The sequence below is a fragment of the Scomber scombrus genome, chromosome 7, assembly GCF_963691925.1.
Source record: "Scomber scombrus chromosome 7, fScoSco1.1, whole genome shotgun sequence".
Classification (NCBI taxonomy): Eukaryota; Metazoa; Chordata; class Actinopteri; order Scombriformes; family Scombridae; genus Scomber; species Scomber scombrus.
In genome coordinates, this window is record NC_084976.1 from 13,429,721 (window position 1) to 13,443,481 (window position 13,761).

At 38.2% G+C, this 13,761-nt stretch overlaps 1 protein-coding gene across 1 annotated transcript; it reads left to right on the forward strand.

The window, feature by feature from the left end:
• Positions 1-72: 72 nt before the first annotated feature.
• On the forward strand, positions 73-13,706 carry mrpl13 (mitochondrial ribosomal protein L13). Its single transcript, XM_062422521.1, has 7 exons — positions 73-166; positions 2,019-2,142; positions 2,307-2,400; positions 3,216-3,276; positions 4,693-4,779; positions 6,833-6,954; positions 12,758-13,706. Exons 1-7 carry the CDS (start codon positions 140-142, stop codon positions 12,780-12,782), a joined length of 540 nt encoding a protein of 179 aa, XP_062278505.1. The 5' UTR covers positions 73-139; the 3' UTR covers positions 12,783-13,706.
• The last annotated feature ends 55 nt before the right edge of the window (positions 13,707-13,761 follow it).

The window sequence follows — 13,761 nt, forward strand, 5'->3', positions numbered from 1 at the left end:
TCATTAGGCTAACTATAGATAAAAGCGGAACGGTGAATTTTGAAGTCATGTTTCAGCCGAGTGAAAGCTCCGAAAGGACCGTCACTCACGTTGAGTTGAGGGTCAAATGCATTGAGGATGTGCTGCTAGTCTCATCAAAATGTCAAGTTTCTCTAGATCTGCCCAGGTAAGCTTTTATTTATATGTTTGTCATTATCCCACTGTAGCTACTTTTCACCGCTAACTCGTTAAATGTCGTCACCTCATATGCCCTAACAACCGTTACTAAGCATGTTCTGTAAGGTTGCTAACGAGCTAGCCGCGGTATGTGTGAGATTTGATGAAGATGTGATGAAACTAAAAAGTCTAATGTTGTTAAATTGTCAGTGAAGGTTAAAGTAATGGTTAGAGAAAGTCCCTATTGAGCTGAAGCTGTTGTAGCTTTAACTTACTATTTTTAGCGTCTTTTAGCTCAGGCTCATTCAACTGTCACCTGCGTCGTAAAATCATCCCGTCATGTTATGTTAGCTAAAAGCAAAGCAGGTTTTGTTTTTATTAGTTTTGTTTGTTTTATACAACTGGGCTCTTTTATTGCATGCATGTGGTTACACAACTTTGCGTTCATTTCCATGAAACCTTAAGACGGTGACATGCAGTGGTGCACTTTATGGCATCTTTTCATTAGCCTACCTGCTGCCACTTTTGAGCCTTTTTGTAATATAAATGTTAGGACCTCAAATTTAAGATATAAAAAGGTTTGGTACGTTTATTTCATGTAGGAGAAGTCAGGGAATTTGCAATATTATCTTTGTAAGTTAGAAGATGTCACAAATGGGTCATTTTAATGGAACATAATGTATTGTCATAATTATTATTATTTATTTATTTTTTACATTTTTATATACATTTTATGAATATAACCAAGACCAAATACAAACAACCCTAATACACATTGCAAGGACAGGATGTCAGCGTTACAGACCAAATTATATAACTATATTTTCCTAAGAGATAATTTCTTCACTAATCCTTCTTCTCCGTTCACAAAGTTCGGGTTTCTATTCATTGTACTGGCTTTGTATCTTAAACAGTGCAAATTACTTCTTAAACTAGTGTCCATTGTCCATCTAAGCCATTGTCTAATAAAGTCCCTGCAGGGCTGAGGCTTCAAATGAAACACTGTCCCCAAAAGACAGCACCTATTCCAAAGTCCTCATGTTGGGTCAGACAACAGGTTAGATAAACGGTAATTTAACACCTAAACAGATTAATCCTGGTCTACTCTTTAAATAACAGTGACAATTTCCCCTTAAGTTTTTAAGGATAATAGGCTATTCAGTGATACATCTTCCATCATTATCAGTTTTTAAGTCCTTTAGCCAGTAGTACAAAACAAAAATAATGTTATTCCTTACTTTCTGGTTCATTAGTATGATCCTTTTCACAGAAAGGAATACCAGTGTTATCAGGTGTTGTGTTACTGCAGCTTTCAATCCAAACACTTTAATTCCCCACAAACACACTTTTGTTGATACGATCACATTTAATATTAACATACTTTGGACTCCTACCCATGTTTCTCTTTTTTCTTTTTTGTTTAAATAAGAAAAATAATTTTTAGTTGTTTTTTTTTTTTTATTGTTGCTGCATCTAATGATTACTTTGATTGTCAATTAATCTGATTCTTATTTTTGCAATTAGTGGTTTGATTCATAAAATGATGAAAAATGCAAATGCGCCTAAATTTGGTGTCTGACACAAACTGTGCAGAGGAGGATGTTTGACACTTATCGCTTCCTTCCTTGCTGCTTGTGCTTTGTAATGCGTAGAGCAGAAAACAGGAATTAAATGTGGTATTTTTTTCCTGAAAATCTGTGTGAGAATATTATTACAAGGATAGTTTGGTGGTGCATAGTAGCTTGAAGCAGGACACAAGCTCCCATTTATTGTCACAGGAAGTGCAGACTGCAGAGTCTCTTGTTTCTGATAGTATTTACCCACACTTGTCAGTTTATTTAACCTGTTCTCTCTCCTTTCAGCAATGGGCGACTTTCGCTCGCTCCTGGTTCGTAATCGATGCCCGGATGCAGCCTCCCGGGAAGCTTGCGACCATGTGCTCTGTGAGATTACAGGGCAAACACAAACCCATCTATCACGCACTGAGTGAGTAGTTCAGTCTGTTGTGGCGAGAAACAGCCACACGATGTCGGTAGAGGATACATTTTATACATAGGAAATATTTTTGCTTTCTGCTCTCTAATACATAACCCAGTACTAATACTATGAGATGACGTTTTATTTGATCATATTATTTATCATGTGTGCAGGTGACTGTGGTGATCACGTTGTCATAATAAACAGCAAACACATCGCTTTCTCTGGAAACAAATGGGAGCAGAAAGTCTATTCATCACACACGGGGTGAGTTCATAATACTACAGTATCTCACATATTAAATCCACTTTTCCTGTCCTTTTTTTCCTTCTCTGTCTCCAGTTTGTTTTTGTTTTTCAAAGCATAACAACACATTGGAAAATACGACAGGAAAGTAAAAGAACTAAACAAGACAAAGCAACTATGTCTCTGTGGCCTCTTGTTCACAGTTGTAAACCGCAGCTTCAGTGATGTTCTGGTGTTGTTTTTATTTATTTTATGGACTCACAGACTTTTTTTCTGTCTCAAAGAAGAATTTGCTCACGATGGTGACCTGTTATGAAGAGAATAGCTTGATTGAATAATCCAGTTTCTTCTGTGTTGTAATGTATGCATGTATATTTGAGAGCTGAGGGGTTTATCTCTCAGCTTATAGATTTTCAAAGTGGCACACAGTGAGATCTGCGTAAAATGCTCATTTATTACAGCTGATACAAAGTCATTAAAATACATTACCTCTGTGTACTATAAGTGGACAACCTATTTTATTTGTTTAAATGAGTGAACTGCAGAATCCATAATAGAAATCTCTTTAGTATGTTTTAAATATATTCATCTCTTAATTGTGTTTGGTAGGAGTGTTTTTTGCGTGGTTGGCATGATTATAGAAGTGTTGTACATCAGATGATATATGAATAATGTTTCATGTTTACGTTTTATGTAATTACTGTTGATGGAGTACAAGATAAGTGTCAGAGATGTTAAAGCAGTATAGTTTCATATCATCTAATACACGTTGGTTTAATTACTTTAGCTTATCATTCGTCACTTGCATTCATTTAGTTTTGTCTTTTTATTTGAAGGTATCCAGGTGGGTTCAGACAGGTCACAGCTGTCCAGCTTCACTCCAAGGACCCCAAAGCTGTAAGTGTTGTTATGCATTCTCCGTTTTTAAATAAAGTATTTTCACGAATAAATATTCTAAAAGTTTTCAAAATGTCACTGCCGCCTTTCAGCATGTATTGATATTATATTGTGTGTATGATTTAACACACATTCTCGGAGATTAGTTTTAATTTCTTGTGTGGGCGCCACATGCTGTGCAGTGAAGGTGTCAGCTGGTGTGACACTTATCCTTTTCGTCATACGTGCTGTTTGTGCATATTAATGTGACAGTGGATTTGCACTGGTGATGATGATGATGTTGGCGGTGGTTCGGGCCTTTTGAAAAATCAGTAGAAGAATGTCAGTTGAAGGATAAATCCTGTGGTTTTGGTTGTGTTGCATATTCATGGTTTCAGGGTTATGGACTCCTCAGTCTGTGACAGGAAGAGTCGAGTCTGGCTCCACACGCAGTGATAATTGCATTCAGAGCTTCATGTGACCTACATTCAGTATTGACAAACGACTGGCAGTCGGCTCCTTTGTCACAAAACATTGAAGCTTTGGCACAAGACAGAAACAGCTACTCTTGATTTTAAGGATGAGCACCGTGGTTAATTTAGATTTGATCCACAAAAGTAATCCTGGTGCCATTTTAAAAACTCACCAGAACATTAAATGTGTATCAATCCGCACCTGAAAATAGTCCCCAACAAAAGCACTATTATTAGTTTTGGTGTAGGCTGGTGGATTTTGTCCCCCATCACTTACATTGTAAGTGCATTATGAAAGGATCATCTAATGTCCAGTACGAACAGGGGAAGAATGATTATAGCAAGAAAAGCCTGTTTCAGTGTTTTTGTGGGCACCTGACTGTTGTTTTAAGACAGACTTGAAAAATTGTGAACCAGTCCTGAATTCTGAGCTCTGCGGGCCAAGAGTCATTTAGACGCTACGCAAGAGCAAACAGGGCTGTTCAGAATCATTTCAGCATCAACAGCAATGGTTTAGTTGAGTGCTTCAACGTGCAGAAATCGCAGTAAATTGTTCTTGTCATGAGGGAACCATCAGACGTAGGTGAGTGACCTCCTCTTGGTTCCCAATCTGCACTTCACAAAGGCAGGAGAGACACATCCTCAGCTGTTGGCTCTCTGCTGATCCAGATTTAGATCCAGCCTCTGACCACAGACGTGTGTCTTGATGGTAGTTTAGTTGAAATGAGGGTTGGCCAGAGCAGAGGGAGAAATGGAGTTGGACAGATGAGTGATTTGTCAGCACTGCCTCTGTCCAACATCTACATCCAATATTTCTATCCAGTAACTCTGTCCAAGTTGAATTCACATTCATTTGTGCAACCAGCCTCGCACTGAAAAACAAACGTTAGAACAATATAAAAATTTAAAATGAAACAGTACTTTAACTGTATATAAATCGTGCTAATGTGTTTCTTCTCACCAGATTGTGAAGTTAGCTGTTTACGGCATGCTGCCTAAGAATCTGCACCGGCGCACCATGATGCAGCGACTACACATCTTTCCTGAAGACGTAAGTTCACTGTTCCTCCTTATTTCTCAGAGCTGACACGTCTATTGACAACCACCTACATCTTAATCATCCAGGTTAATCAAGGACCATCACAGAGAGGACACATTATCTGATATCATTTTGCAGATATAAACGAACAAGCCAGTTTTACTAAATTCAGGTCATTTTTAATTAATTAGGTACAGTTAATATATTTTGTTCCACTGGGTTGTCTCAGTGAAGGAGAAAAAAATGGATGTTGCCTATGACGGAATAGATCTACCCTCTTTTCAGTCAGTGTGGCTGTTTGAAGGATCAATGCCCTGGCCAGTAGTCGTCTTCTTTAACATTTAGGCTGTGACTTTACGGTGCACTGAAAAGATCACTCTGTGTTTCCAACCAGCAATTGTAGTTTTTCTTACTGTTGTATAAATCAGTCAAACCTAATTAAATTTCATATTGACGCACCTCTCCAGACAGCTGAAAAGAAAAAGGAACATTTCTGATCCATCTGTTTTCTTCCTTTTTTAATAATAAAAAAAACCCCATCAGCAATGAATTTTAAAAACACAGACATTGTTTTTGACAGCAGAAAGCGATGACTAAATTTGATTTCATTTTGACTTGCACTAATCAATATTTTTTATATACATTTGAATATATAAATGACTACATGTAAAGTGAATGGTGTCACTCATAGTAACAAACCCGAGAGAATTATAACCTGACTTTTCATTTCTCCTCTTCTCTACAAAGTTAAATTTTAGCATCCTTCAGTTTGTTTTTGTTTTATGAGCTATAACTATATAAGGTTCAGTCTCACTGCTCTCATCAAACTTTTCTCCAGCAGCAGACAGCTGTGTTCAGTGAAAAAGCTCAGGAAACCCATCGTGAGCTGTCTGCTCAGTTTCAGATACCATCCAGACAAAGTTAGCAACTAGCAGGTGAACACAATGCAGCATTTAGCAGCTTAACAGTTGGTGAAGATCAAAGCAAAGTGAATACTTACTTTTGTTGTGTGTCAGAAAACTCCATGTCTGAAGATTATTGTCAGTCAATATCAATCTTGTACTTTGTTTTCTGTGTTGTGTTTTAACAGTGTAATTTGTTCAGCTTTAAGTGCACTTTAACGTTGGGTGTCTAATATATTTCCATTCAAAGTGTGGTAGACTGTCTCCTCTTACTCCTTGATATGATTTAATTGAATTAAACAGATGCTTTGAGTCATTGTTGGAGTGAATTATCGACACTGCAGTTCACAGACCTACAGTTCAGAAACATTTTTGGCACTTGAATGTAGTTAATACTGATTAAGTTCTAAGTACGGGGATGAGAAGAACCAGCGCAACACATCAACGCTTTTGCAATAAATTGAAACAAAAAATGTGTTTGACAGTCATTTAATTTACCTAGATTAACTGGATGTCATTTTTTATTATAATACAGTATGTATTATTATAAAATGAGAACACTATTATAAATCCTAGCCATGTGTGGAAAAAGGATGAAAACCAGATCTTTTGTATCTTGGTTTGTGATGTAATGAGGTGTCGGAGTGAAAGAAGTCAGATACCTGTCATTTATTTGGCCCAGTCCGGACTTGATATCAAGCAGCAGCTTTGACAGTATGCAGTGTGCATCCCCTAATTACCAGCAGATGGCTTTTTGAGCCTTATGAATGTCGGCAGTCCCATCTGTGACTCAGAACAGTCCAAGCAGCATGAAGTTACTGATGAGAATCTTTTTTAAGTGTTTTCAGATTCCCATTTTTATCTTTAGTCACATTTATTTGCCTGCTCCTTAAATTAGTCTGTAGTTACACACAGCTGTTGTAATAATGATGAAAAGACTGTCAACAGCCCCTGTAGAGTCTTGTTGAGATCATTTTAGGGTGTGATTGGTATATCTACCAATATTCTTTATTCTCCTCTTTTTTTATTGTCTCCTTTATATACCTCTTCATTTTCTACTTTTCATGTCACCTCCTCTTCATTTCCCTCCTTTTTCCTTGAATTTTGTGTACTGCCTACAGTTGTTTTCAATACATGTTTCTCTTCTATCCACCTCTCACCAGGAGCTGCCAGACGACATCCGAGCCAACCTGACAGAGGAGCTGCCTCAGCCCAGAAAAATACCCAGAAAGCTCAGCGAGTACACACAGGAAGAGATTGACGCTTTCCCTAAACTGTGGATACCGTATGTTAAAACAAACACACACACACACACACACACACACACACACACACACACACACACACACACACACATATATATCTGGTTTACTGCACACAAGAAAATAGTACACACAGGATTATCAGGATCAGTGAGTCACTCTCTTTAGTGTTGTCTCCCTTTCAAAGAAATTGTGGTGTGTGTATTTGTGTGGAGTGTTACACGGTCATATAAATTCAGCCCACACGTTAAAAAAAAGTGTCACTGAACATTGTCTTACCTACTTATAAGCTAAACTGAATCACTGTCATGAAGCAGTAACAATGTACTTACTGTAGGATCCATGTAACTGTAATGTCTCATTTTAAAGTATAATTGTCATCAGGTATGATGTTCATTGGTAATTGTTTGCCTGCTATGGGCATTCATTGTGATCAATTTTTGTCAAGATGCTGACGTCCGTAAACTAGTTGCTACAAGCTGGCACTATTCATAACTGGCAGAAGCTATAATTCCTACAAATGCTCATTAGTAGCACTATTGATACTCAATTGACTGAATTAAACACCAATTACAAAATATACACCCCAACTTCTACTTTCCAGTGGCTTTTTTAATGGGTAGACAAACTTTGAAAAGAACACAACTTCCGATAAATATCTTCCTAATTTTCTGTCATTTGGTGGAGTCATATTGAGTAATACATACATGTACGCGCACACACACACACACACACACACACACACACACACACACACACACACACACACACACACACACACACACACACACACACACACACACACACCCACGGTCGTGTTTCTCTCACTTCAGAGGATCCTACCTCTTATCCTAACCCCAAAGCTTAGTCTGTGCCCTAAAATTTCATGTTTTATGTTACAGGAAGTTGTTTATGTTCACACAAAAAGGAATACCTGGTACACACACATATCAGACCATGGTCACTTTTGGGGACATTCAATAGACTTGGATTCATTTTCTGGAGACTTACCCAAACCCTAACCTTGACCACTGACACAAACATCTGCCTTTTCCCAACTAGGGGCAAAGCTTTTGTCTCCAAAGAACTGGTCCTACGTAGTCCCCCACCCCCCTACCCCCCCATCACCACACACAGTAATCTTCTGGTTTTCTGTACTAATTACAAACAGCCAGAAGGGGGCGATATTGAATTGAGGACCATCTCACTTTTCTTAGTCAGCTGATGTAGCAGAAACTGTTCCTTGCTAAAGACCCTCTTTGTGTTTACTCACCACCCTGCCTCTGAAATGCAGTAGCTGTTATAAACTGACATTGTGATTTTCCTGTTTGGAGCAGTTCCTTATGTAGTAATGTGTGACGTGTAGTTCACAATCAAAAATCTCAGGATTAATAACATATGCAAGCAGATGGCGAGGCAGCAACACAGTCGCTTTGTCTTTTGGCACACTCCTTTTTCTTGACGAGTCACAGCAGGAACAGCACAGGTGTTAATAATAAAATTTAAATATGGTTCAATTCCTTTCAGCCGCCTCAGTTTGAGTTTCCTGGGGCCAGATGCATAAACAATGTGTACACAAAACACCATGCATGCGTTATTTCTCACACATAAACTGGTATTTATAACACAGGATGTTCACACAGACACTGAGCTGGAGGTGAAATATAAGCTGAGAGACTGAATCTTTTAGTACAACTTTGTTTGTTTATGTTGACAACCAGCTGCATTGATTGTGTGATATTTTTGTGTTAATGGCAATTAAGAGCACATTTATTACGGTAATATTGATTAATTAGTTTTGTGTGATTAATTTATCATTCTTTTACTTTACATAATAGTCAACATTTTATTTTACTCCTAATTGCTTTTTATTTTATCCTTAGCCTTAACACACTGTTAAGTCGGTTTAGATACGAGCGATACAGACTAATCATTGATTGCATTTATGAGATCTCACTGCTGACGATGGTTTATGGTCCGTGTGATGAATTAATGACACAGACGCTATAAAGAGGCGCACAGGTGTGTGTAATGACAGCTCCTCTGGCTGTTGGAGAACCTCATCACTGCAACAAAACTGGTGAAACTGCACTTTTTCTTTCCTGTTTGTTGAATTGATACCTGTGTAAAAAAACTAGATATGAAAACAGCTGGTTCAGTGCTTGTCTTCATCCATTTACAGCTGATTGTAGGAGTGGAGAACAGGCTCGTGCATGTGCACACAGTTTCACAATGACAGAGATTTATGAAACAGAGCCATGCGTACACAGGGTTTTATAAATCTGGGCGTATGCATTATCTGGCTTTGTGCACACACAGTTTTGGTCATGAATCTACAGAGTTTAATGCATCTGGCCCCTGGTGTTGTGCATGCTGTCACACTGTTATGTCATGGCTCGCTGGGACACTTGAAGAAAACACAGCCATCGTTAATGTTATTAGAAACACGTGTGTAGTACTGCTGACCAGTCAAAACGTCTGCTGTGAACGTTTGGACTGTTGTGGACTCGTGAACTTGACTTTAAAGTAGAGGGTCAGTAGGCAGAGTGTCAGTGATCATTAAATACTCTGTTAATGACAGTGGGTGCTCTCTCTTTGACCTGTCCTGCTTAGATCACGTCAGAGGTGAAGGCGCTTTTACACATTTCATGATTTTTACAAAGCAACGTTTGCATGAATAGATCTGATTGAAAAGCCTGCCAGCCCTTCTCATGGTCAATTTGACTCTTAATAAATACATGTGGCTGTGCTATAAATGACTGTCAGCCAACAAACAGCCATCAGTGACACGATGCACAGAAAGAAACAAGGAAGAGAATTTCCCCCAAATCAACACTTTCAGTTGGGACTGTAAAATGTTCTTGCACAAACTTGAAGTCTCTATGAAAGCTTTTTCCACAAGTTGACCTTTTTACTTACTGTTTATTAGAGTCTTAGTGGTGTTTTCTGTTTTCTTTGATGGGTGACAATTTGTTTTTTGTATTCTGGGATCAGGAATGGAATAAATTACCTACCAGTCAAATAGTTACAGTCAAAGGCAAAACAACAGCTACCAGACAGAGCTCCTGAATATAATTATGGCATCTTGATCTTTTTCATGTCTAGACTTTGATTCACTTTTCTTTCTTTTTTTAAATAACTGCATCACACAGCTGTTGTCTCTGATGATGTGCTGTTATGAGGCGGTGTTACCTTTTGTCTCGAGCACATTGATAAAAACATGTTATCCATTGTTTGTTCTCGGGGATTCAATTGTCTACGATCGGTGCTTGTGTTGTGATATTTCTTGTTGTCAGTCAGTGAACTCCTGTCTCCACCACACTGAATAATTGAATATCTGGAAACACATGGGACGACGACGAAAACGACTCGAGGACTTTATCATTCTGTCCCCGATAAAGTCTGATTTGTTGTTTGAAGATATTTTGTGTTGTCAATAAGCCTAAAGGGTGCCCTTTGAGCTTCCCTGAAAAGCTTTCTAAATGAAGGCTTTGTTCAATGTGCGGCCACCAAACATAATAACAGAGGTGCTCGAGAATATAACGGCCACTCAGTTGTACTCTGTAGATGTGTCTGCGGTCATATTGTTCAGCAGGATTTTTTATTTATTTATTGTAATTAACAGCTGATGTATTTTTAGCATTTATATTCAAATATTTTGGACAGGATATTTTTCTACTGAAGTGTGGCAAACATAGGTGGAGAAAGTTTGTCTGTTCTTCACTTCCTGGCTGTCGGGACACACAAGGTGTCCCTGCGGGATGCGAGGGAAGCATCTGTTATTTGGCATAATCATATTCATGGCTTTTCTGAGTGAAGTATTTTCTGGTTGGAGATTAAACTGACATTGTGACCTGCGGTTTACTGTCACGATAATGTTGTATTTCTCTTCCTTCACCTGTAGTAAACATCAGTCTGACAGGTTAAATGAGAGCGTTCTGTCCTCCACCTGCTCAGCACGAGCCTTAGCATCCATCTGTCCATCGGTCTGTCTTCGAGTGCTGTAGCTCAGCTACGAAATTCATTGCAGGTCTTTGTTTTAGCTACTCAGACTGTTGGCAAGCTTGTAAAAAAAAAAAAGAAGATTGTGGTTAATTTAAAAGCTTTGCCTCACCGATGGTTTGATATACTTTGACTCTTCAGGTTGTTGTAATTTAGAAACGGTTTTGGCTCAGAAGTAGCACCACATGGGAATATGAAAGATGATTTTTTGTTTGCTATGTGATTCCATATGTGTTATTTTATAGTTCTGGTGTCCTCAGTTTCGTTATTGTAATGAAAAACCTTTTGAATGAGTAGGTGTGTCCAAACTGGATCGGTTGGTATTTGTCACGTTAAAGAATCAGCATCAAAAACTCATGCCATATAATTTTGGCTTTATATGTCCAGGTTTTTAGATATTCTCTGATTTACAGTTTTAGTATTTTAAAATTACATTTAAAACATTGAAGAGCAACAACATCAGTTACCCTGCAAACAACAAAGACCTCCATGTAAACCACTTGTAGTGAAACTACTTTCTACAGAAGAAACAGTCTAAATAAAATAAAACACCTGATTTTGGAAAAACACTTACAACACACGTTCACACATGAATGCAAGGAAAAAAGAGTCCTCATCCTTGCAGTCTTTTGTCCTGTAAACATAAAATATTTCCACTATAGCGGAACATAAATCCCACATTTGTCAGTGTGATAATCAGTCAAAATGATTTTCTTCAGCAGTCAGCTCATCTTGATCTGTGACAGCAGTAATTCTTGGCTGCCTGCAGGGGATTCAGACTCGTCATTAATTTATTTAGAAGAACACGTCACACAAGCTCTCAGAAACTCCTGCAGCTTAAACTGAGCCACAGTTTTAGGGCGGACTGACTATAACAGACTCAGGATAAACAAACTGTAATGTCTTTTGTAATTTGGGTGGACTGATCTTTTAAACTTTTTCCATGTGGTAATTTACAGCAATCGACATGTTCTACCTCAGTATACCTCGAAGTTGAAGTGTAATAACTGAAATGAAATGAATTTAACGTTGAATTTACACAGAAAGCTTCGATCCAAAAAACTTTTCATTGTTACTGTCCTCTGTGTGTTTGAGCCTCTTACAGCATGTCTGTATTATGTTCGGCGTTGCTGTCAGAGTGCGCGCGCGGTGATGAATGAGCCACTTCTTATTGTTTACTGGTCCAATCTCCTCAGCCAATCAGCACGTCTGCTCAGGCCTGTCGCTGTGTGGTCGTCAAGGTCAAGCTAATCCTGGTTTATTTAAGAGATGGGCCATAGCCTAGTTATTATTCAGTCACACACTTTATTCATTCTACTGATCAAATATGTGTGTGCGTATCAGGGGAGATGGGGTCGAGGTCATCGAGGGTGATTCAATCGTTAACCTTTATTAAACACAGTTAATATTTGCTCAGAAACCTTGGAGCACAGGCAAAAGATTATTATTGGATATACAGGGCCCCCCTACCCCCACCCCCCGCCCCCTCATATAATACACACAACACAAACAAGTGATGAGATGGGAAATCAACAACATAAACATACTGCTGTAGTTGATAGCAGAGCTATTACAATTGATAAAATGTTTTCAGCTTCCAGCTGGTCTGATAATATCTGTCTGCTGCAATCTCTGCCCAAAATTAAAGAGAACAGACACAGCATCCTCATTTCGTGTTTGTCTCATTTTGAAAAAAGGAAAAAAGATCAGATCTGTCTGGTTTCTTGTCTGTCACTATCTCTCCATGTTTTTCTGTGTAATCAGTCCTTTTCTCTGACTTTTGTGCCTCTCCAACTAATGTGTTCTTCTGTGTTTTCCCCACAGACCTGAAAACTACAAGATGCAGTGAATCAAAGAAGCCCAACGGGACCGAAGCAGAGAAGGTTTTCATAATAATGTTACACTGTAAATGAACAGTGTTTCCTTAATTTTTATTATACTTGACTAAGTGTCAGTATCAGTGGACAAACAGCTTTTATGGGATTTCAGTGACGTGTATGATTTCCTCTGGTCAGATGAAAGATGAAAAAACACAAAACAAAGTTGGATACGTGTTTCTGCTGAAAGGACATTGTGGAGGATTTAGTGTTATCTAGTGGTGAGCACCCTACGTTGATTTAAAGGGTCATTCTAATATAACAAAAATACAACAATTCTTATTTTCAGGTGATTATACACTAATTCAAACATACTCATTAATATTAATATCCATTTCTGTCAGGTCCGTCCCGCTAGATGCTGCTAAATTCTATACACTGGTCCTTTAAATCCAGCAGCAAGTTGAGTTGGCTTTAGTTTCCTTGTCTAAAAGTGTCATCAAGACTTGACTAGACTTTACGAAAGCATCTCACCTGTCTGAATACTAATGCCAGCATCATAAACACAGAGTCCATCCTACTCTTTCTGTGTGGAAATAACAGCGTACCTCTCAGCTGTATGAATCTCAACACAACCACCGCAGATCTAAATTATCCAGAACAGCTCGAGTCTGATCAGAAGAAATCAGATTCTGTGGGTTTTCATCTGATTACGCAACCGTGAAATGATCAGATCTGACCAAAAAAAAGTTACATCTGTCAGAGCTGATCCTGACTTTGAAGGCTTGTGGTTTCACAGAAAAATCTATTTGTGTGTTACTATGACAACATTCAGCTCATCATTGTGCTTTTAGTAAATTGAGGAATAGTACGTTTTTTTTCATGTCAGTGTGTGAAATTTAAGTCCAATCTTGTTGCGTAAATTGTAAAATAGGCCAATAAACTGTTTAATACATTCCTGTTATGTCTTTTTTTTTTTTTTTTTTTTTTTTTTTTTTTTTACATAATGTA